Source organism: Zosterops lateralis (genome assembly GCF_965231275.1).
Source record: "Zosterops lateralis genome assembly, chromosome: 14".
NCBI lineage: Eukaryota > Metazoa > Chordata > Aves > Passeriformes > Zosteropidae > Zosterops > Zosterops lateralis.
Window position 1 is genome coordinate 10,618,795 of NC_139774.1, and position 24,831 is coordinate 10,643,625.

The 24,831-nt window shown below is 45.4% G+C and overlaps 1 protein-coding gene across 1 annotated transcript in view; it reads right to left on the bottom strand.

Annotated features, from left to right (window-relative positions):
• Positions 1-113: 113 nt before the first annotated feature.
• COL23A1 (collagen type XXIII alpha 1 chain) overlaps positions 114-24,831 on the bottom strand; it is a gene marked incomplete at its 5' end in the record, with an annotated part of 185,381 nt that continues 160,663 nt past the window's right edge. Inside the window, 25 exon segments of the mRNA XM_083871519.1 lie at positions 114-3,040; positions 5,367-5,444; positions 6,860-6,946; positions 7,588-7,641; positions 8,123-8,149; positions 8,391-8,444; positions 8,537-8,608; positions 9,029-9,055; positions 9,539-9,580; positions 9,908-9,979; positions 10,321-10,410; positions 10,890-10,934; positions 11,604-11,657; positions 12,531-12,554; positions 12,933-13,010; positions 13,478-13,522; positions 14,759-14,821; positions 15,404-15,448; positions 16,577-16,603; positions 16,979-17,005; positions 17,522-17,557; positions 18,029-18,145; positions 19,436-19,507; positions 24,055-24,081; positions 24,741-24,767. Of these exon segments, the coding sequence (XP_083727645.1) occupies positions 2,993-3,040; positions 5,367-5,444; positions 6,860-6,946; positions 7,588-7,641; positions 8,123-8,149; positions 8,391-8,444; positions 8,537-8,608; positions 9,029-9,055; positions 9,539-9,580; positions 9,908-9,979; positions 10,321-10,410; positions 10,890-10,934; positions 11,604-11,657; positions 12,531-12,554; positions 12,933-13,010; positions 13,478-13,522; positions 14,759-14,821; positions 15,404-15,448; positions 16,577-16,603; positions 16,979-17,005; positions 17,522-17,557; positions 18,029-18,145; positions 19,436-19,507; positions 24,055-24,081; positions 24,741-24,767 (1,338 nt within the window). The 3' untranslated portion in view covers positions 114-2,992.

Sequence of the window (24,831 nt, forward strand, 5' to 3'; positions counted from 1 at the left end):
TGATTTGTTAGTTGATCTGAAATTAACATGGATTTAACCTGTATGGTGACCAAGGAAACGGTGAGTAACTGGTAGAGATGCCAAGTACAGCCACAAAGCCAGGGATGTGTAGGTGTAGCCCCTAAACAGCCAACAACAGTAACAAATCCACTGCCCACAGCCCTGAGGCTGTGTCACCTCTCCCAGGCTTGGTGGCCATTTCAGCACTGACCAGCACAGAGCACAGGCTCCCCTGACTCTGGGGATAAGCTCAAGGACACCCAGAGCCTGGTCATAGATGAGAACTCACAGACACCAGACATCAGCCTACCTGTGTGGAGCACAAAGCACACTCCCATTGTTCTTCAGAATATCAGAGCAGGACCTCCAGCACTAGGTCAGCTTGTACAGGGCAGGCTGCACCTGGATGGTCACATCCCTCCCTCAATCCTCTCTGGCAGTAACTGCAGTAAGAGTGGCAGTGAAGCAAGAGTCTTGACAGAGATTTTGGATCTACCCAGTGCACCAAAACTGCCTCCCTTCTGTATTCTCTAAGATCAAGGCCACAAAGAGCCGTAATACCACGTTTGATATTATGGTCAGGCTCTTAATTTCACCTAAAACTCCTACGCAGAACCCAGCAACTTGTATTGAGCTAAGAATTTCCTTCAGACATGATCTGTTAAATTAAAAAGGCATTAAGGTCTGGTTAGGATTAACCAGTTTTACCAATAAAAATCCACAGCTTACTTTTTTGAGTTTGTGTGGCTTCAACTTCTACCCATTGGATGAATATTCGTATTATCTTTTTCTGTCCAGTTTGAAAACTTGTTACTACAAAGTATCTCCTCCCTGTAAAGGAATCTGGTTGTCTCTTTATCTTCATTGTAAGCTGAACAGACTCAGCTGTAAGCCATCTTCTTCCTCTTTGAAATACTTTTTTTATGGCTCTCTGCTGCACAATTGATGTTTTTTCAACATCTTAAAAAATGTGAGCTGTGGAATAATTTGCAATTTTTAATTGTTCCCACAGTGGCATATGCAGATATCAAAATAATAATGATTTTATTCATTACCCTGCTCTGCATGGGATGTGCCTGAGAAGAGATAATTTAACAAAAGATGCTGAAAAGGTGAAGAGAAATAAGACAACAAGAGTGCAGAGTTAGTTTACAGTTAAAACCATGTAAACCAAGAAGAAATAAAAGCAAATGAACCCCACAAACCAAGACAATTAAATACTCCAAACTCCCATTTTCTGGGAACCCCAAAGAGCAATATTATGTGCTCTGTTGTTTAGGAAGGAACTTAAGCAGAGCCTTCCCTGTCCTGCACCTCCCTGCACTGAAAGTATTGCCAGGTTTTTCTGTTTTGAAATTCTGCAGTGGAGGCTTGCTGGAGAATTTGTGTTCCAGAGTAACAAAGTGCTTGCACACCTTCAGGCACAGACCCCAGAACAGGACCCAGAGGTGCTTCCTCTTGAGGAAAAAAGTTTCTCTTGATTGTAGAGGAAATAACCACAGGCAGTCAAGGTTGCTCTGTTTAGCCCCAGAGTTGCTGTTTCCATCACACGCACAGCAGGTAGCCATGGATAGAGCTTGGCTTTGTTTCCTCTGCAGCTTGCAAATCCTTCTGTTTGACCAGACAGTAGACTGCAGCTTCTTCTTTTATTTTTAGGGCTGCATCCTTCTTTTCTTTGTTTTCAGCCAGGTTTTTTCACCCTTTTAATGTGCATGTGCAATGCAAATATGAAGTTGAGAGCCAAATTAGGACAGGGATTTTGCCCTCCTTCATGCAGTGAGGCACACGAGGCTGGCTCAGTACTGTTAGTTCACACTGCAGCATGAGCAGGGAGCACTGGTGGTCCCCAGCTACTGTCATCAGTACCTTTAGCAAATCCTGGTTGTTACCATGCAATGGTATGGGTTTGGGAGCTTTACATTATTTTCCAAGTCCATAAATGTCAGAATCCAGTATAAAAAAAGGTCAATATATTACTGTCAAAAGTTTTTTTTTTCCTTTTTTTATACAAAAATTAAAAAGATCAAAATATATCACATTATTTACATATTGTGCTTCATGGTTAGAGATCACTGAAAAAGAACACACAAACAAACATTTTAATCAGAAAAATGCTCCATTCATTACACTTACTAATCTTATTATTAATACTGTAAGAATTATTAATACTGTAAGAATTGGCATTCAGATTTACTTTAATATTAATGGTACATCCAAACAAATCACACAGAATTAAAACCTTTAATACACTAAGGGTGTGCTCACATTCTAACTGAGGGTTTGCAACCAGTTAGTGACATGCTGTTAACTCCACCTCTGTCCACATACCACATGTTTACAGCTGGGTTAGTAATTCCACTCAGCTTCAGTGTCATACTCTTGGAGAATGAGAGTTCTCCTACAACTCTGGATCAAATTCTCATCCTATAGGAGGACACATCTCATTCTCCGAGGCTGCCAAGTAGCCCTTGCAATCCCTGGCTGCTTGAGATGCTACAAATTACCTGACCAACTGCACCCAGGCTGCTGATCCAAGCACTGAAGCAGTGCAATGGTTGTGAGTTATAATTACAATGGCAGAAGAGTCTTTGTTAGAAAAAAAAAATGTTTGGAACTCTGCAACAGGGACAACCCACTGTTAACTTCAGCTGGGAGGGTATGGACTGAATAAGTCACACGAGCATGTGGTGCAGCCTTTCCGTGGGTGGTTCCTAAGCTTCCTTGGCCATAATAAAAGCCCAAGCAAGCCTGTAAAAAGGCATTCTACTGACAGTGTTAGCAATGATTTGTCCTGCTTAGCAAATTTTTGGTGTTCCCAGCACCAGTCTAGAGCTGAGGGGAACAAGACCTGAAGCTGCTGGAATCCTGCTCTCCCAAGGCATAACATCATGTCTGCCAGGCCTTTGAGATGTTAAAGCATGTGCAGCAGTGCAATCACCATGCAGGGAGCAAAATTACTCAGGACCTGTTCAAGGACATACAATTATTAATGTTACTGTACCTTATGCCAACATCCTGCTACTGGCAGTCCGTCTGGTCCCTGCAAAATTGAATTTACAGATTCAGCTTTCCTGACAGTGACTTAAGTGTCAGACCCAAAAACCCAAAGCTCATTTGTCACAACAATGAACAGCTTAGCAGCACTGTTAATTACCATGCAAAACCCATTTACTGTATATGCACAAAAATGAATATGCAGGCAATGTAATCCATGTGTCACGCACAACACAAAACTAAATACACCTCAGGTTAAAAAAAATTGGAAAATCTACACTTTTTTTCCTTTAAACAAAGAAAATGTGTACAAATACAAAGATCTGAAATCACAGTTCATTAACTTCATAATCTGCTTTATAAGGTAGTGTTTTTTGCAATCAGACATATATATGGAAAGCATGATGTGGGAATGTATTTTTTGTTAAAATGTGCTTTTCTGTTTGGGGGAGGTGATGTAGGTATTTTTTTCCTAGATGGTATCCTAATTGTGTTAAATTTGATCCTGCAGTACTTAGTTTCTTTAAGAAATCTTGAGTTGCTGAACTGAGAATAGGATGAGTTGTAGACTATGCAAAGGAAGTGAAAATATTTGTCTTGTTCCACTGGAGATACAAGAAACACACAAAAATGAGAAATCCAGAAGAGCTCTCACTGACCAGGAGGAGAACACTGGAAAGGAAAGAGCCCCTCAGAAGAGGAACGAGCTATGTATGACCAGCTCTCTCAAGACACTTCAGAAGAAATAGCTGACTTCAGCTGCCTTTCCTGATGCTTTTAAGGATCTTTTTAAGGCTCTTGGATCTCCAATTATGTGAATTTCTGCATGTAGAGCCACAGAGAGCACACGGGCACTGACCCTTCCCTCAGAGCCACCTCCAGACTCACCAGGGGTGGGAAGATGTGGATGCAGCAGAGAGAACTGCTAGTGCAAATACAGGTCAAAATGCAATTTTACATTTTTTACTGTAAATGTTAGTCATCACATTTTTTGTATTCTGTATTGATTTTATATGTAAAATAGCCTATGCCCAATAAAACAGATGCAGTGAAGTAAGGTAACCCTCTCCAGCTACTCATAGTGTAAGAAGTTATGCTTTCCTGTAACCTTAGTTAGAAAACACACATTTTTTTCTGCAGACACAGTCAATATTTTGGTCCAAAGCTATTAAAACAAAAGGTAAAACGTGTGTATTTGCCAGAGTTGTCTGGGGGTGATGCATATGGAGGACAAGGTGCAGGTTTTGACCTAAAATGTCCTGACCTGTTGTTAAAGTGCCCCCTAACATTGATGGTCAGGGGGGTCGATTTCTGCTCTGAGTTATTTCTCCTTGTGCACCCAAAACACTTATTTTGGCCATCATAGAACTCCACACCTTTTTACCAAATCTCACTTGAGTGACTCCAAAATGACTCTGTGGCTGTGTGTGGGGCCGTGCTGATGCTCCTGGACTGAAAGCCCAGCAAGCCTCCACTGCACCCTGGGCTGCAGAACAAAGTCAACATTTCAACCAACCTGCAACTAACCAGGAAGATGCACAAGTGCTTTAATGACTGGTCATGTTGTAATTAATTGGAGGAATCACCTGTTGCAGTTTACAATGCCTTCAACAGAGATGGGTCCTGTGTTTTCTGTATAGTTAAGATGGGAGATGCTTGGAAAATAGAATAACTCTGGGGAGTAAATATGAAGTTAGGTCAGGCCTGCTGTTAGGAATTGGTTTCTTGGACACATCTGAAAATAATTTAACTTTTTGAAAGAGAAATAGCTTACTGCCCTTTTGTTTCTCTGAGGACAACTGCAAATCATCTAACAAGCAGCATTTTCTATGGTTAAAAAAATGAAAATAAAACAATGACCTCTCTTAGCTAGTGGTGCAGAGCACAAACCTTCCTGCAAAACCATTGGACTCAACCTGAACTCTGGGCAGAGCTCTGTGCTGACCCAGTAAAACCCTTCTGATGCCCAGAGTGCCAGTGGCCCTGCTCTGCAGGACTGGCCCTTTGTTTGAGGGAAGCTTTTCAGATCCCAGCTGGGAATGGGACTCTGAGGGCTGCAGCAGCACAGGCATGAGGGGAACCAAACTGGGCCACGAGAGAAACATAACTAATTTTGAGTATCTGTTACCATAAAGAGACTGGCATCCCCTGTGTAATCTCACATGATTTACACTCCTTGTCTAAAGTCATTTTAACTGGGAAGAAGAAGGCACAACACATTGGCATCCTTCCCCAAATGCCAGAGTGAAACATCTCGTTCCAGCTCTGCTGCCTTGTGTCCTTCCTCTCCCTGGAGGGGTTTGCTCCTCAGGACAGGGCTTGGCCACAGCAGGAACACACACAAGCCATGCAAGGAAGAGTAGATACTGTACCAAAGGGCAGGGCAGGCTCACCCCATCCAGGCCTGGCAAACCTGGGTCCCTTTTGCTGCCTGCAATGCTATGATCTCCCTGTTTGGAAAAATAACTGCTTGTTGAGAATGATAAAGGACACAGGAGTTACACAGACAGACACCCATGTTTCAGCACAGGGGGAGGAGGACGGGTCTAGATCTTCCCAGTGCATTTCTGATGACACAGCAAGTCAGCAGAGTGGTTTTATGGTTGGGAATTCACAAGACATGCAGAGTCTGTCACCTGGGGAAGATCTTCTGTACACAAACCAGAGATTCACATTTGTAAAAGTGCAGTTAAAGAGAAAAAGGATAAATCACCCAACATGTCGAGAGAGGAAAAAATTAATTGCAGTTCACATTCAATCTCCAGGCAAAATAAAGCATATTGACTAAAGGAGCTTATTGCTGGTATAGTGGAGCTACACAACAGTCTCAGCTGCCATAGCTGTGCTCAGACAGTGAGGAAAAGTCACACATTCAGAGAAGAAAAGGGAGTTTGAATTGTCATGGAGCAAGCAGCTGGTGCTCTTAATTAGGCTCCTCTGAACTAAGTTCTAAACAGCAACATTTAAGCAGTTTCAGTTCAGTATTTGATACTTGTCATCCCACAGTTTCAAAGCACTTCAGTGAAAGGATCTCTCTAGTTTTAGTCATTATATGAAAAACAGTAGTGAACAGGAGGTAAATTTTACCAGGTCAAACAAGTTCTTATAAACCACTATAGATTTTTTTGGTGGGCTTTATCTAATGAATGAGAGGTTCTGGAACTGAACTTGGGAGATCCAGCTTCCCCAGGCACAAACACCCAGGAGGTTTCCTGGAAAGCCCACTGGGATACAGGGTGTGTCTGGGAAGGGACAGCTCTGAGCCAGAGGCACAGAAACCAGGGGAGGTCTCTTCTCCCAGAGGCACTTCTTGGCAGCCTGGGGAGCTCCAGCTCATACATCACTTATGCTTGGCAGAACTGTGATGTTATTAACCCCAACATGCTTCCCCAGGCTCATCTCTCACTCGGTTTGCAGGGATGAAGGGATGGAGCTGGCCTTGTTTTCAAATCGCCTCCCATCCCCTGTACCCAGTTTCCAGACATGGTACAGGAAACATGGGTACAGGAACCCTGATTCCAGACATGCACGGAAGCCAGGCAGGCAGCTTCACACTATCTCCTGAAGAGCTCTGCTGAGGTCTATTGTTCCTGACTACAATAAGAAGGTCTTTACACAAAGATGCTTTATTTTTGCTGCTGTGGCTTGCTCTCATCTGGCCAGTGAGGAGCCCTTACTGCGAGCAGTGAACTTCCAGCAGTGCAGATAAACCATTACAAAAAGTGAGAAAACAAAAACCATCTGCTCTGATTTACTGCAAAAGAGAGAACTCCCAAATCCTCTCTGCTTTTTCCTGGCTGCAAAGCTGTGTCTCCTTTTCAGCCCAGGCAGCTTGTGTTTAGGAGGAGTGAAATCAAAGACGTACCACAGGACAAGGCTGATCCAGTCCGGGAGGGCCTGGTTCCCCCTTCTGTCCTTTGGCCCCTTTTCTCCCTGGTACTCCTCGTTCACCCTGTCAGCACAACAGGAAGATGTCAGGAGCAAGGGGAAGAAACACCTTTGCTTCATGTCTCACAGCACTTGCAGAGTTGCAGTCCTCACCCAGTAAGGGCACTAGCACTAGTGTAATCTCAACTGAGCAGTGAAATCACTGTGAAAATCTTCAGTTAAAGCTGGGTGGAAATATTGTGATAGGTAATTTTCTAATAGATTGACTAGATGAGCAATTTCTGCTGGAACCCAGGATGATATCTGACAGCAAGTGGGAGCAGCAGCTTCCAGCTACTGCCATGTGCTCAGCTGGGCTCCTGGCTCCACTTGGGTGTCCCTTTGTTTAAAGGTCCCTGTAACAAAACCTTTAATATGGATCCATTTTCAAGGTCTATGAACCAAAACCAGCAATTCTTTGCAGTCTGGAGCTGTCAGGCTGCTCCATTTCCCCACAATGGTTGGGCTGGGCTGGGGGCAGGCTTGCTAAAACCTTTCCAAGTGGGTGGGAATCAACTGCCTGTCCTGCCCTGTGCTGGGAATGGGCAAATCCTTGGGCTGCACAGAAGGCTTTTCAACAGTGGCTCCCAGGGCAAGCAGCACTGCCTGCCAAAAAGAGCAGCCTGTCCTGCCCCATGAGCATCAATACAGCCATAACCCACTCACCTTCTCGCCTCTTTCACTTCTCTCTCCCTTCTCGCCTCTGAGACCAGGGAAACCCTGTCACCACAATTTTTAGGTGGGAAAAAGGAAAAAAAAAAAATTTGTAAGTTTAGTGTGTGAATGGCTCAGTTCAACATGAGCCAACTCCAGCCATCAGCCTGTTCTGCCACAGTGAAGAATGACATTTTCTTTCTGTTGACCTGGTATATCAGCAATTTCTTGGAAAAACTGGAGTGCATCACCACACCCCAGTAACATTACAGCTATTAGAAATTTTCATGTCACTGAATCCAATACAAATATTCTCAGTTGGAAAGGGAAGCCCTGGCAGCACCTTTAGGTGAGCAGTTCCACTGTGCAGTGGAAGTAGCCCAGCAACGGGCCTGAATTCAGCCCTTTCCTACAGCCATCATTCCATGGGCATTTCTTTAAGGGGACCAGTCTACACGGTGTCAGCTACATATTTTCCCAACAATCTCAAGTTACATGTGTGTTACTTGTGTTTCTAGCATGAATAATTAATGGTTTCCATACTCACATCCAATCCTGGCTCCCCTGGCCTTCCCTGCAGATGTAAAAATAAAAATTAAGATGTGCTGTGTTGAGTTTGGCATTGCAGACAAACTTAGATACAGTTGGTTTAACATGGTAGTGAGAGCATCCAGGAGCCCCTTGGATTGGAGGCTGCTCCTTTCCCACCCACCAGGGTAGTGCTGGTCCAGCTCTGCAGTTCTGGCAGGATTTTACAGCCCTTATTTTAGGATGGCACCCCAACATCCCTTCTCCTCTCCCACACCCGTGATTACCTTTTCTCCTTTGGTACCAGGTAAACCAATGAGCCCTGGAGCACCAGGGAGACCCTGAAATTAAGAAGAAACAAAGCATTGGGATTGTTTCCTGTGAGACAGGTTTCTGTCAACAGGCAGAAATGAGATTTGGGAAAACAACTCACAGCGGGTCCAGTGTCACCTTGGTCCCCCTTCTCACCACTGTCACCTTTTTCTCCCTTTGCACCATCCAAACCCTGCAGAAATGAAAAGGATGAGCCAGGGAGACCTGGGAGCTCTACCCAGGGCAGCCCCTCATGCACCCACCATCTCCCACCCCTTCTTGGGAGTGCTTACACCCACACTGTTGTTGATGTTTTGCTCCTGACCACATCATATAAGAAAATAGCTGAAAAGACAAGTTTTTAACCTTTTAGTTTGGAAACCCTGACTCTCACCAGCCCTCAGGACTGTGTGCTGGAGGAGGGGTTTGGATTGTAAATGCTTGGAAGGAAAAATGGCTTGTTTTCCAAAATGTCAACTGCTGAACAGTGTAAGGGATGTGTTGTGACAACAGTGACAAAAAACTCAGTCTCCAGAGCTGACAGGCCTTTGTGGGCTTGTAAATAATGCACTGGCAGCTGGGAAACTGGGTGACATTTAATTTATTGACTTACTTTAGGCCCTTGGATTCCTGGAGGACCCTGTGGGAAAGACAGCGGTGTGTTTGAAAAAAAACCCAGAATTTAAAAGCATATCCAAAACTTTCCTTCCCACTTTCTTGCATTGTAGGCACCAAATCCCTTCAATATCTCCATGAAAACCCTCTGTGTGCTCATCACCACCTGCATCCTCTCCCAGTGCAGCTGATGGCAGAAAACTTGACTTGGGTGAATTTAGGGGAATGCAGACACCATTGTGGTGGGGAACAGATTTTCCATCCCACGAGATTATATCTTTTCTCCCAAGGAACAACTAGGATTTTTTGCAAAATGAGCCATAAACTCTGATGTACTCTCCTAAATCGGATGCTTTAATTTCTCCACAGACAGGCCAGACCAGTAGCACTTCCCTGATTTTCTTTTCCAGATTCAAATCAGCCCACAATGATTAAACAGAACAAACCACCCTTGTCCTTATCTATCACATACAATAACAATCTGCAGGAATCAGTTCCAGAGTCCTACCATAGGGCCAGGTAATCCAGGGGGTCCAGGCTCAGGTATGATCTGCAGAAGGGAATTAAACAGCACATTAACAAGGCTGGGCAAGAGAGAAGATGGTTCAGGAGTGGAAACATCACAAAGCCCAGAATCATGATTTAATGCCCAAATAATTCCAACAGCAGCTTTCAATATCTCAACCACCAATACAAAATCTAAAGTAACTTTGTAGTGGTAAGTGTGTGAACTGCTCTTCTCTAATGAATAAACCCCATTTAGACACTTGTAAAAAACAGTTGGGTTTTGCTGATGGATATGGGACTGGTGAGTCTATCCTGCATCCCCAACTTTGCCTGATCCTGTGTGATGAAAGAGACTTTGCCAAGATCTTACATGATTATTCTGCAGACATGGTGACCCAGTGTCTCCTTTTTCTCCTTTGTCTCCTTTTGGCCCTTCTGCTCCCTGAAAGATAAAAAATGTCACAGTGACATGGTGCATCTTCCAGAAAAGGAAAAATGAAAGAAAAATAGGTTTGTCTCCCTCTAAACACCAGCCTTGCCTCAAGTGAAGCTCATGGTCATCTCCAGGGGACTCTGAAGAAATATTTTCTCCTCCTTGATACATTCTGAATAAGCTGATTAGAAATGGCAATTCACAGCTCTCACATCCACCAGCTCCACAGTAAGGTGGTGTGGAGAGGTCATTGCTTAAATCAGCCAACCCAGCCCCATCCTGAGCATTTGCAGAAATCAGTGCAATAAAGAACCAAGAGCAGAGGGACAGGGACAGACACAGGGACCTACCGGGGGACCTGCTGAGCCCATTTCTCCTGTCTCTCCTTTCTGCCCCGTGATGCCCATGCTGCCTTGATCACCCTTTGCTCCTTTGGGACCCTGCAAGTTGAGAGAAAACAACATGTTTAGGAGAAAACTCTTACAAACAACCCCCCCAACAGCCACTTCTGCCTTCCTGCTGCTTCCCTCTGCATCGTGAGCTCATGAGAACATGTTTTAAACATTCAACCTCACAGATGCCAATTTTGAGGGTGCAGCAGAATTTGGCTGGGCTGCAGGAGGGATTGCAGCCATTTGGGGTTGGGAAGGTTTACAAAAAGATTTGAGACAGCATCTGATGAACTGCTTGTGAAAGGAGCCCCTTTAGCTCAGCAGGCACAGCCAGGAGCAGCATCGGCACGCTCAGAGCAGAGCAGGGGCTGCAGGCAGAGGGCCATCAATTCAGGGAGACACAGCTGACACCACACAGCACAGCTTGCTCCTGGCAGCCTGGGTTTGTTTTTCACAGACACACAGGAATCTTCCTTTTCATTTGGCTCCTGGCAAGGTCTTGCTTGATCCAGCCATGCCTCACTCACCTTCTCACCCTCCATTCCAGGTGGACCTGGCAAGCCCAGCTCTCCCTGAAGGGACACAAAGAAAGGGGAGCCCATGGTAAATTAAATTAAGAACTCATCTTGGGAAAGCATTGTGCAAGGAAATGAGTTATTCACACACAACTGTTGTGGTTATGGATTTGCCACTCTCAAGCTCAGGATCAAGGAGGTGTCAGCGATGCACCAGCATCACCAGCTGATCTGAATATTGACTCAGAGTCTTCAAAAGGCACCAACACCCATCATTTCAAGAGATACTTTTCTACAAATTGCATTCTTCTTTTTGAGAAACTACAGCTGGTTGCAGGCTACAGACTAATGCTTGTGAGGCAGGAGGACAGCAGGTCCTGGGACACAGTGCTGGGACAGTAAACAGCACACAGGGAGGGTGGAATGAGGGTGGCTCAGCAAAGCCATGAGGCTGCTAGCCCCTCTCACTTCTCCCATAGAGGGGCTGGGATGTCACGTGTCAGGTGTGGGACTGGGACTGGGCTCATTTCTGGGACAGGATCCTCTGGAAGATACTGAAGGGCATGGGCAGGGCATGGGCAACAAAATTTTGGCCTTTGTGTGAAAGCCACCTTTTTTTCAGCCTCAAACTCCTCTACAGGCAGCTTCAACTGCCTCATTTTGGCTTGGGAGACTCTTCATGAAGAGCTACTAAGGACCATGTTGCTTGGCAGAGTTCAGGCTCACCTTGGGACCTGGAGTGCCTTGGGGGCCCGGTGGCCCTGGGGGACCTGGTGGACCCTGAAACAAAGCAAACAAAACAGGCTTGGTCATGACCAGCATGAGCATGGCAGGCTGTCCTTGTGCTGTGGGGATGAGCAGCCCCCAGCCATGATCTGCCAGAGACACTCAGGCGGGTTGAATTGCCTGAGCACTGAGCTCAACTGACACAGTGACCAAGGTTCCTCTGCCACAGGGTTGTTCATGCAAAACAGAACACAGTGGCAGAGTCAGGTGTACAGCTGCAAAGACATGGGTTAAGAGGCAGAATGTCTTTAGCTGGAGGTGGGAGCCCATATCTGATGGTCTCTTTTTGCATCCTGCCCACTCCAGCCAGCCAGCCTGGGAAGCAGCATCGTGCTGAAACAGTGTCAAGCCAGCCAGGGAGGTGCAATTAAAGAGGGGGGGAAAAAAAAGGATTTTGTGTGAGCACAAACAGGAAAACCTTGCACACTTAAAGAAGTTATTTTTCCTGGGCACTGCTGAATACAAAGACCACAAACCACCTTGAGATGAACAAATATTTTCCGACTTGAAAATTATTTCAAGCAGCAAAATTTGTGGTCTTGCTCAAGTGAAAGCCAAACCAGTATCATGTCCTGGAGCACCTTTCTCCATAGCTGCACACTCAAATGCTGTTACACTTAGTCACACTGGAAGCCTTTCCAGAGCCTTGTCCATGAGGCAGGCCAGTGCACAAACACTGCAAACAGCAAATAAGCAGGAAAACAGCAAAGTTAGTGAGACTCAGTCCTGTGCCCCTCAGCAGTCTCTGCATGCAGAACAGGGTCTAGGTCCAGCAGACATTTGATGGAGCCTCTCCAACCACTGCACTCCACAAACTCCACTCCCAAAGCTGCGTGCCACGCGGACATCTGGCAAACGGAAAATTACCAGCACTTTGTGTATCCCTGCAGCCTGTTATAAAACAATTAGCATGGTTCTCAAATATGTCTGTAATTAAGTATTCTATTCAGCTTATTTCATCCTAATGAAAAGGTCAGGGGACTGTTCAGTTGGGCAGGTTAAGGCTCGGGTGTCATTTCCCTTCCTCCCACATCCCAACTGCTGCCATCAAGCTCCGCCACCGTTTTTGCTGCTACACCCTAAATATCCTCAGCCCCCAGATGCAACCAGCTCTTTCTTCCCTCTCAACCAGCTCTGTGCCAAGACAGAAATCTCAGGAGGAGACACGGGGCAAGGGTGGACACATTGTCACAATGTCACCTGGCAGAGCTTGGCAGATTTCAGTCCTTTCCCATGACCTGCAGGACCCAGCCTTGGTGCAGGGCTTACCTTGAGCGCATCCAAGATTCGGCCGTCGTAGTCGATCACAACAGTGTCTCCCTGTTCCCCTTTCAGCCCAGGGGGACCCTGCAGGCAGGGATGAATCCTGTTTAATCTTACATCTCTGAGAGGTGGCTGGTATGAAAGCAAGGACCTGACATGCAGCATTTGGGGGTTATCACCTTACAAACACCTTGGGTTTAACCAGTCCTTAGTCTGACAGCTGGAACTGTCAAGCCTCAAAAGGCCATCAATTTGTGTAATAGAGAAGTGCATAAAAATCCTCACTTGATTACCCCTATTCCCTGCTTCCCTCTTGCAGAAAAAAGGGTCACAGGATGGTCATGAGGAGAAGAAAATTGGACTTCACTGATTTCCCCTGTCAGTATTCAGTACCTCTGCAATCATTTGTTTAAATATGCACCATCTCTATTTTCTGACACTGAACTGATCATGCAGCAATTCATCCACATACTAAGCAGAAAGAGGTGGTGGGGCACAGTTAAGGTTGAGACAAATACACAGCTCAGAAGTGAAATCCTGAACATCCATACCCGGGGTCCAATGGAGCCAATTCCTCCCTTCTCACCAGGTTCACCCTGAAAAATCAAATATCACATTTTTTTTTCCATGAGACCAAGGAAAATATAAAATATTTATCCTAAAAATACTGTACCCACCCATAAAGATATGCTTAGATTAAGAAAAATTTTAACATCAAGAAAGGACTGCTTCTCCTAGCAGAAAATAGATTTGACCTGAGAGCGAATGTATTTTACAAAAAACACAATTGGTGTAACAACAAGAGAAGTAAGAGGAGGTCTCATTGCAGGGGGAGTGGAGTGGCCAGCTCAGGGTTGAGATCCCTGGATGGGCTGTGCTGCTCTCCAGCTCCTCTCCCTGCTCCATCTCTTTGTGCTAGTTCCACATGGCCCCCTTTGCTTCAGGCTGAGTTTTGCATGTGGAAAGTTTCAACGGAGATGTTTAAACCATTTTCAAGGGTGAGTTTAAGGAAAAGTTCTGTGCCAAATTGTTCCTTTTTTTCTTCCTCTTTTTTATTTTTCCCCCCTTTCCCGCCTTTTCATTTTTTTTTTAATTGGAGAGTTTTTAAAAATCATAGTACTCTTACAGAAGTTCTGTTCATGATTCAAAAGATGTCCCATTTGTCACACCATGTTAATCCCCTTGCTGACCAAATTAAAGCTCTTCAAAAAGTAAAAAATAATAAAAATGTATAGAAATAACCTAAATTCAATCAGCACTTCTACTGTGGTTCTAGAAAGAGTTTACTAAGGTTCACCAGAGCCCATTTTCTTCCTCACACACACTTTCTTGCCCAACAAGGAATCACGACTCTGATACAGAAAATATTAGTGCATCCAGATCCTACTAAACACAAAGCACCTCAGGGGGTAAATAATAACCCACAGATGCTGTCGGGGTCCCCTTGCCACCACTTAACAAACCCAAACTGTCTAATTGTATCTCAGCAGTTTGGGAGGTCGGGAGGACAGGACAGCTCACAAGTGCTTAGGACTCTGAAGCAATTCCACAGCCATCAATAACATGGGATCAGAATGTGATCAGAATGTTATATTTTTTGAGGAAAAAGGCAATTTAGTGGAATACGTGCAAGTAGAGGACTTACGAACTCTTACACTAATCTCTGCTTGAAACCAGCTTTCATCAAATCAGGAAAAGCTAAAACACTCTTAATATCATTCCTTTTGTGTCAGTTTTTGGCACTTTAGGAGCCTTTCAGAAGGCAAAGGCCCAAAACACCTCAGCTGGAAGCCTCTGCCTCAGCAATGCCCAGAGTTCCAGCTTTTCCTTACCTTTATTCCTGGGAAGCCATCTGTGCCGTTCTCTCCCTTGGGACCCACACTTCCTTTTTCTCCCTGAAAACAAAAGCCATTTAGACAAATTCTATACAGGGAGGATGGAGAAAAGATTTCTTCAGGTTATCATTTTATTGATTTATCCTCACTTTACATACACGAGGGAGCAGAGCTCTGCTTTCAGCTGTAAAACACATCACCTTGCCCAGGTGCAAAAGGGGAGTTTTTGAGATAAAAATGAAGCTTTCAGATTCAGCAGCTTGGCTGCAGGTGGTGTGTTCAGCCATGAAGCTGGCCCCAAAACCACAGCATAGAATAATAAATTCACAATGTTTGGTGTAGAAAGGGGTCTTAAAGATCACCCAGTACCAAGCCCCTGCCATGGGCAAGGGCAACTTCCACTGTCCCAGGTTGCTCCAAGCCCTGCCCAGCCTGACCTTGGACACTTCCAGGGATGAGGCAGCCACAGCTTCTCTGGGCAACCTGTGCCAGGCTCTCACCACCCTCACAGTTTCTTAATCTTTTTCCACACCAGAGGAGAAATGTTTTTCATTCTGCCCCAATTCTGACAAGGTGCCAAAAACCAGAGAGCAAAAGATGCTGCCCAACACATGCATTAGAGGGACACAGAGCAGAACGTACCTTAGGGCCTGCTAGTCCTGGTTCCCCAGGGATCCCATCATCACCCTGATGGAATAAAACATAAAAAGTGAAATAAGCAGAACTTGTAGACACTTAGTAGGTCCCAACACATCATTTGACCTCACTGAGTGTTGTGCAGACCTGAAACCCACTCAGGTTTGCAGGCAACCATGGGAGAGCTGCAGCAAGGAGCACAGGAGGCTCCAGCATGGTCCCCTGCTCCCACCCAACCCTGCCTCTGCCTCCCCTGCTCCTGAGAAGGTGGATGGACATATTCCAGAATTTGCTTACAGCAGGCCCTAGCAAAGGTCTTCTCCCAGCTTCAACAGAAACTAAACATTAAATTCCTTAAGGCCTTTTGGTCCCCAAAGCCTCCTGTAAGCCGCCACCCATCCTCATGGACTTCATCACAAGTCACCAATACCCTCTGCCAGGAGGAGGTTTTCTAGTTTTGCTTGTGCTTTGTTGTTCTCCTGGAGTAACAACACTTTATGGGTGCTGAAGAGATTAGTTTTACCAGCCAGTTAAGAAATGTTTAAGGCAAATTCTGGCCTACAAAACACTCATGGCCACCCCTGTTTTAGGCCAAATCAGTCAGAGAGAAATGCTAGGTCCTGTCAGTGCTTTAACTTCACTTAAAGGCAGTGATTAATCCACATTTTGATGGCACTGCAGGGAGAAGTGGAGAGTTTGGACTTGTGACTCTCTCACAATCTTCAGTGCCACACCCAAGCAGCATTCCTGGCCCTCAAATGGACATTTCCTATGGGACTGCAGTGCTGCATGGTGATGGCCACCCCAGGAATTTCAAACCCATCCCCAGGGTCCCTGGCAGAGAACATCCTCCAGGCACCTCTTGGTTCATTGAATTACTGGAGAGAAAGGGCCCAAGATGCTTTGCTTGGCATTTGCTGTTTTATTCTTTGTTTATTGGGCAGATGTGGCTGCAGCTTCTGGCTTGTGGAAATGAAAGCCAGGCTGCAGGCACAGCCATGCCCAGCTCCAGGATGGCGTGGGAGGGAAACTGAGGGAACACAGGGAGGGGTTGGTGTGGACAGCCACAACCACGGCTTCTACACCAGCCTCTGGCAATTGTTTCCCCAGCCAAACACAGAGCAAAGCAAAGAAAAAAAAAATTAAAACTAATTATTAAAAAAAAAATCACCATTTTACCTTTTTCCCTTGGACACCAGGTTCACCCTTCAACAGCAACATCAACAGAAGAGAAAGAATTTTAGGGACATAACAGAAAATGAGGCCAATTATGTCAAAATTAATTGTGAAAAATTAATTGTAAAATTAAAATACTTGGCTTGTGCTGATCATATTTACCCCCCTCAAATGCAAGCAAGTATGTTCCCACAGTACAGCAGATTCCAGCCCCCTGTGGCTCCCTCCACCCCTATTTCCAGGTTTCCATTTACACCCCCAGTCAATGCCTTGGAATTTTATATCTGATATATACCGATGAGTTCAAGTCCACTGCAAAATGTTTATTTTCATTCCCTCCCCCCCCCCCCATTATGCAGCATTATTTCAAGAATTCATGTTAAAATTAGACAGATTATTACCCACCTTTGGTCCTGGAGGTCCTCTGGCACCCTGTTGAATGTAAGAGTGATCGGTTTACTTGTTTGACAACAGAGTAAAACAGGATAAAAACATTTCTAAGAGTATTTTAATTCCAAGAAAAAAAAAATTACAGATGTCAACTTCTCATCTTCCCTTACAAATAGAGCTGTATTTGTTCCCTGTGCTTCCAATAAATAATATCCTTTTATGGTTCATGTATTTTATGTATCATAATCATCTTTTAACCCAACTTAAACCTTAGCAATCTGGAGTTACAATGCCAGGTGGCTTCAGGGGGGCAGGAGTCAGGATAGAGGAGCACCACATCCCTCTAGAAGAGCCAAGGGGACACAAAAGCCAGCCTCTTTTCTCCCCAGGGCACAGGTAGCCCTGGACAAACATCCATTTTAGGGCACCTATAATTCCACTAGGAATTTTTTTGTCCTCCATAAGCAATGACACAAACCCCCTTGCTGCAGTGAGCTGAAGGGTGATGTGCAGTGGGGGTGAAGGGCACACACACAAATCCTTCTGGACAATACTGACCATGACTCCATCCTCTCCTGGCTCGCCTTTGAAACCCTGCAAAAAATAAAAAGACCAACATTGAAAGTATTACCTCTCATTCTCCAAAATGTTCAGCCATAATTAGCATGTTCCACTGCTTTAGTCTATTTTTTTTTCATTAAATAAATTGCCAGTGGTCTTCAGATTTGCAACAGGTCATCCAAAGGGTATGCACTGGGGAAGAGATCTCCTGGCTCTGTGAGTTACAACCAGCACCTGCAAATACATGCCCCAGGTCCAGCTCTTTGCTCCAAAACTGGAGCAAAGTCCAGTTTGGACTTTCCAGGATGGAAAGTCCCCTCCTGCTCCCTTGCCCCATACCCTGAGGCTTTGCTCTGTGAGCAGCCTTTGGAACCCAGCTGTGGTTCAGGCTGGAGCTCAGTGGTTGTGGTGGCAGCTCTGGGGAAGGGGACCCCCTTCACCCTCCTGCCCCTCGTGGGGTGGGAACTGCCTGATGTGTGCTCACTGTGCATCTCCCATCCTTACAGGGGAGCCTGGAGGTCCTCTTGGGCCATCCTTTCCCGTGTCACCAGGAGGCCCCCGGGCACCTGGGGGTCCTGGGGGACCAGGGGGGCCCGTGGCTCCATCTCGACCTTGATCACCCTGGAAGAAGTTCACAGACATGGTGAGACGAAGCAGTGTTGGCAAGGGATGGTCTCAGGGTGTCCACGACACATGCACTGCATCCCTGTGCCACCAGCACCCTGGCCTCTGCTGTCCCAGAGGAATTTAACTGCAGCTTCCAGTTGGGAAAGCTGAAATGGCACTCATGGCTGATTTGTGCCATTTGGGCCTGGTTCCTCAACCAAGACTGCACTCAACGCCTTCCAATAAGATTTAATCTGCTTAAACCCTTACCCAGTGACTGTCTGCATGGAAATACTAACCCAATAGCACCCAGAACAATCCAGGCTCACAACATGCTGGCAGGGAGCATGCACACACTGCCATGGCTCAGCACACCACGCCAGAAAACCACACAGAAAAGTGGCAATGCTCAATCTCATCCTTTACAGGCAGCTGAGGTCACAAGTGAGCATCCTGAGCTGCTCACACCCTGAGCTGCTCACACCCTGTGGACTTTGGGTGCAGAGATCACACCATGTCCCTGTGGCTGTGCAGGTTTGGGGGGTGCCATTCCCAAGGGGCGCCTCCCGTGGGGCTCCAGGCTGGGAACCAGCTCCTGGCCCCCCACCAGCCAGCACAGCCCAGCCCCAGGGCCATGGCCCAGCCCATCCATGGGGCTGCACAATGCGAAAGCCTCATGGAAAGGCCACCTCATAAATCTTTTAGCAACATCTGGGAGAGTCACCACCGAGGCAGTCAGAGGGCTGTGTTTAATATGCGGTCCACCCTCAAACCAGGGACAAGTGTGGGATTTTTCAGAAGTCCTTAAGTGACTTAGCAGCACAAGTCCCATGGCCTTTCAACAAGATCTGGGCTCCTAAATCACTTGCATCCTTTTTTAAAAAAACCCAATTGCAAATGCTGAGCACTGCAACCAATTATGTCAAATTGAGTCTCCCACTGAATTTTTCCTAATTACAATGTCCCATTTAGAGTTCAAGGATTTAGATTACTCTAGATTTAAATCATTTTATTTTACAATACCAACACTGTTTATATCAAATTTATAGGACTTTGCCACTTGATTCCCAAATTTCACAAAGAACCAAATGCTAAAATCCATTAGTTTTACATCCCTCTACTTTGATAATGCTTGACCCCTAAATTCCAATGGGATTTCAGTCAAATGTGCTCCCAACAGACATCTCTAAATACAGCCATGGTCACGGCAATTTAAAATAGCAACAGTGCAATGTCAGCCAGAAAGGAAAAGCAAAAGCAGCTCAAACAACCACAGCAAACCAGTGGCATAGATTTGGTGTCTACCTTGAGCACTCGTCGGCTAAAGACAAGCTGATCATTAGCCAGAAATCCATGATTGAGGTGGGGAAAAACCATCTATATCCAGGGAAAGTGGAAGGCAGAAGAAGAAAGAGCAGCAGTTTAAGATGAAAGCACAGCAGAAGAGCAAGTTTTAAAGGTTGTAGCAATATATAACAATTTATTTTTTTTAATAACTCATTGATAAATTAGAAATTAATAGCCGAGGTAGCCAACACTGGGGTTTTAAGGGTCTGGGTACACTGGGTCTTTGTAACAGGACACAGACTGAGGGAAAAGTATTTTTTCACTAGCTTACTGCACAATAGGACATTCAAAGCATCTGGGGCAAGGATTCCCTTACTCCAGAATAAAGAGTATTATTCCAGTAAACCCCACAGGGGATGATATATCCCAGCATTTCCCTGACACCAAATATTGTATTTGTTTTCAGAGGCTCAAATGAATACTGATGTATTCCCAGCCTGCAAATTACAGATAAATCTTCCAGATTTATATGATGCAAAAACAATGTATTTAGACTGTGTCAGTAGTCATTGCTATTGTGTTTTAGCCTTTCCACTCATCTGTCTAGGGAGAAGCAGGAAAACATTTCCTTTCTCAGGACACCACGTGCATCTCCCTTTCCCCCATCCACCCATCCCTGTACACATCCATAGGAGAATCAAGAGGGTGGAGTGAAGCCACAAACCCTGTGGGAACACACAGCAAAGCCTTCATGAAGATTTTTGGAGGATTCTGGGGAACAAACCTCTTTTCCAAATTTCCAAAGAGCTTTTAAATGTTGCACACCAATAACAGATAACGTCATACCTCAATTTTGGGGGGAATAGTGAACTGGCAAGGCCACCTCCTGCCCAGCCTCCCAGCACCATCATGTCAGGAAGAGAGGGAAAAAGTAAAGTCGGATAGAAAAAACTAATCAACCCCAGAAAATAAACCCATACCAAGAATTTTTTCCAGGTATAGAGAGGGGCTGGCTGTAAGCTCAACACTCAGTTACTAACACAGCTACTTTTTGGAAAAACAGCACTGAAATACTGAGAAATTAAAATTAATGAGGACACAGAACTGTTGCACATGGCCAGTCCTCCAAATACTACAGAAACCACCAAAAAGACTCTAGTGAGAGCAAAGGGTTTTGTGGTAGGCAGAAGGTACACAGTTTTGTGGCTCATTATGTGCATAAAGTACACAAGAGCATAAAGTGGGATTTTCATAAAAGCCCACAGAGCAAAACAGGAACTGAATTTTTTTTTCTTGTCCCTCAGACTGGTGAGCATCATCCAAGTAAGCACGTTCCAAGCCCAGCCCTATCTGTTTTAATGGCAAATAACAATTTGCATTTTCTCCAAAGCCAAACACACCGTATCCCACCAAATCCAGCCATCACGTGTTTAAGTTTAAACAGCCCCTATTACAGATGGGCCCATGAGAGGTGAACAACCATGAGGGGTATCAAATAGAGAAACACCATCCCTGGTTCAGGAAACATCCAGGCTGTAGAGAGACAGGCTCCAGGAGAGGAGTTAAGTGTGATGGAGTAACATGCTCCTGCTCCACAATTCCCAAAGCATCTGGTTGCAAGGCACTGGGCTAACAGGCTGATGAGTCTGACTCCATGTAGCAATGGAGTATTGGAGCACAGAAACCTTGAACATTGGTAATTTCCAGCTTTAGAGTCCTCGATGTAGTCATTTCAACATAATACTCCAAAGTAAGCAAATAATAAAAGTATCCATAGGTGTCTGTTGACTGCCACAGAGAGCTCTGCAGGATGCTTCCTGTGCTGAGTTTTTATCTGCAGAGTGAGCCTGGCAAGCAGCTACAATTTGGCAGCAAATAAGGGAGAAAAAGCTCTTTTTCTGTCTGCACTGAGTTGCAGAGCTGGTTCAGCCACACCTGTGTTTGGCCCCCAGCAGCTCCAGATACAGGAGATGCTGGACCCATCTCCATCAGCAGTGGCCATGGGCAGGCATGTCCCACGTGGGCCACTGCAGACAGAGCACTTCTCTCACCAGCTGAGGCTCATTTTCTCCCTCTGGAGAGCAAAGCTGGTGCTGCTGCCACAGGCGCATCCGCTGGCCCAGATGTGCCGAGATTCCTCAACCCCATCATTTGTCTGAACATCTCATCTGTCAGTACGAACAAGATCACCCAGCTAAGTTCATAAATCCAGAGCAGTTGGCCCAGTGCCGGCTCAAGGAGCAAATCACGCTTATAAAACCAGTTCTTTCCAGGGGTGCAGCAATGTATTTCATTGTGAGAGGGAAGCACAGGCACAAATATCAGGGTACAACTGTCCCAACCTTGGCAGCACACTACTTCAACTCTCTCTATCCTCCCAAGAGCAGAGGGGACCTGTTATTGATTTCTCCCTGTAAATACATTTCCAAGCATTCTGTCAGTACATTTGGGTGCATTTATTCCCCATCCTGAGCAGGTGAGGCTGCACAGCATCCTTACCTCATGCTGCTTACAACAAGGAGCATTCAATGATGAAGATGACCCAAGGCCATCTCTTTCCTCAGCTTTCCAAAATCACCCTCCAGCATCTGCCACCAGAAACACTCCCATGCGTAATAACCTCTATTTTTGTCCACCCTAGTGGCAGGTGTTTATTACAGAAAGAGAAGCAGTGCAGACATGAACATATGCAGTAGCTAATCCCTAATTGGCATCACCTCACTTCCACCACAGACAGTGCCTCCAAAGCCACCCCAAGAATTGTTCTCTTTCGATCCATCATTCCTAATGATAGTGTTTCAATGTTCAATGACACACTCTATCCTCATTCCACTGCCCTTGGACACAACCATTTACAAGGAAGAGGGCACTGGATATAGTCCTAGTTATTTATCTTCCCATTGATGCAGTGAGTTGCACTGACACATCTTTCAAAATCAGCTAAACAAAACCACTACTGAAACTTGAGGAACAAGATAGATTAAATTCAGAAATAAAAAGTAATCTAGACCAGATGGTATTAAGAAGTTTTGCCTCCTATTCACAACCCTGAGTGTCTGGAGACATAAAGAGGGCTATTTTCAAAGTCAGGCACCTGTTTTTAAGTCTACTTGTACATGATTCTGCCAGGCTTTTCTCTCTCTCTTTTCTCCCAAATAGTTTTTGAGCCTTTTCCTAACTGTTCTGCAAAAAGTCATAAATAAATCAAAAACTGAAACAAAATCTGGACAAATGCAGATCAGGACAAAACATGCCCCCAAAACTCTGCACATATTTCTTGGTAGATGAAAACAAAGGACAAGTGTTACCTTGAGAGCTGGTACCTGCCCTGCAAGTCCAGATAGAGCCTGTCCCAGAGCATCTCCTGCAGCAGGAGGTGAGTTCCACAGCACCTGGCAGCACAGAGCCTTTGGAGCCTGAGCAGCACCTCCTCTGGCATTCCTGAGTTGCCAGCCCCAAAGTCACCCATAGCCCTGGCCCAGAAGTGAAAACTCTTGTCCCTGTGCTGCTGAATCACCTCTTAAAGCCTGTTCCGAGAACGTGGGTGGGCACTTAGACCAAGTGAGACCTTACACTGAGCCCCTCCTTCACCACACAGGCTGTAAATCTATCTGAGAAATTTTAGGGGCTCTCTGAGCACCAGGGTGACATTTCCAAACACACCCAAGGCAGTTGGGAGCTGCTTCAGAATATGACACTGACTTCATAAAGTGATTTTACAACCTCCAAGGGAAAGAACAAAAAATGTCTCTGAGGGATCTCTACTCAATATTAACCACTGAGGTCCTGGTTATGTTTCCAGCAATGACATCTAACCCAGGTCAGCCAACTCTTGAGTGCCAGCTCCAAATCCGGCCTCCTGCAGTGACTTGTACACCAGGATTCCAACACATCCCCACAATGGGGTTTCCATCAGGTGCTCATAACCCACAGACAACCACACCTCAGGAATATCTCTGCAACAGAGCCCACACCTTGTGGTGAAACCTCCCATCTCATCCCCAACATGGGGACAAGACATCCCCCTTGACATCAGACACGAGACCTGTCTGATTTACTTTAGTAAATCTCAACTTCATGCAGTTCCATGAGAAGAAATTTCATGAAATTCCATTAATTTCTGTATGCTATAGCCAAAAGATTTTTCCCTCATCACACATTTACTTTAAACCCTTTATTTTCAAAGGTAGGCTGGATATCACCTGGATGTCATCCTGCTCCTGGGTGGGGAGCTCAGCAAGGGAGGAGGAATGTTCCATCCTGCACAACTCTGTGCTGGACCTCTCCTTGGGACACCAGATCCCACCCCCACATACTGGTGCTCTAGTGCCAACAAAAAAGGAGCACAACCTCAAGAGAAACATGGAGTCTGTCTCTGACACTGGAAGAGGAAATCAGGGATGAGAAAGTTCAGTAGAAGCAAAACCCTTCATGAGGTACCCAAAGATCTTTGACTCTATTTTCCTCATGGCCAAAGTTAGGAAAACCACCACCACAAAGAGCTCCAGAGGCAAAATTAAACATTTCCACAACTGTTACCATATTGTTTGCAGAAAGGCTGCACAAAGCTTTGTTTTGTGCAGTGACTAAACCCAACCAGATTTTAGAATAAATCAATGTGCTGTGTCACTACTTACCCTTGGGCCGATGTCTCCTGATTCCCCCTGCAAATCAGGAAAAACAGCAAAGGGTCAGAGTTCAAATCTCAACCCTGAAGGACTGAGCACAGGGTCAGCTGGACACAGGCACAGCACACAAGGGAAGTGTCAAGAGTCCTATTGCTTAATGTATTTAATATGAGGGAGGAGATGGTTTTGAGACAACACAATGGGAAAAGTTTCTGCCCTGGCAGGCAATGAAACAGATAATAAATCAGAAATAACAGTTTGTTTCCAACTCTAAGGCGCTCCTAGCAACTGCTTATGTCCCTCACATGTGAAAATTAACTTCACTTTCTGTAATGACCATCTTTGGCTCCTCTGATTGCACGGGTGTCATGCAAACAGAGTGATGGAGCCCAGATCTCTTGGAGGAATCAAAGGAGTTTTATGCCAGTCTCATCACCCTTAGTGACTTACCAGAACCCCATAGCATGGATGAGCTTTAAGACCACACTTGTTCCTGACACTTTTTTTGCAAATTCTTCCTTCCCTCCCCTTCCTGGAGCTTTTCCAAGAGCAATGTGAGAACCCATTCTCACAGCTCCACATCCCAACAAAACCCAGCTGGGTTAGTGGGTCAACCTGAACTTGAAAGAATTACAGCAATGGGAGAATATACAGGAACTGCTTCCCCAAAATCCACATATTAATGTAGCCTTTACCTTTTCCCCTTTTGGTCCTGGAGGTCCCTGGAAACACATAAGAAGAATCCAAGTTAAGGAACAGCAGAATCACCAATGGGCATTGACATTA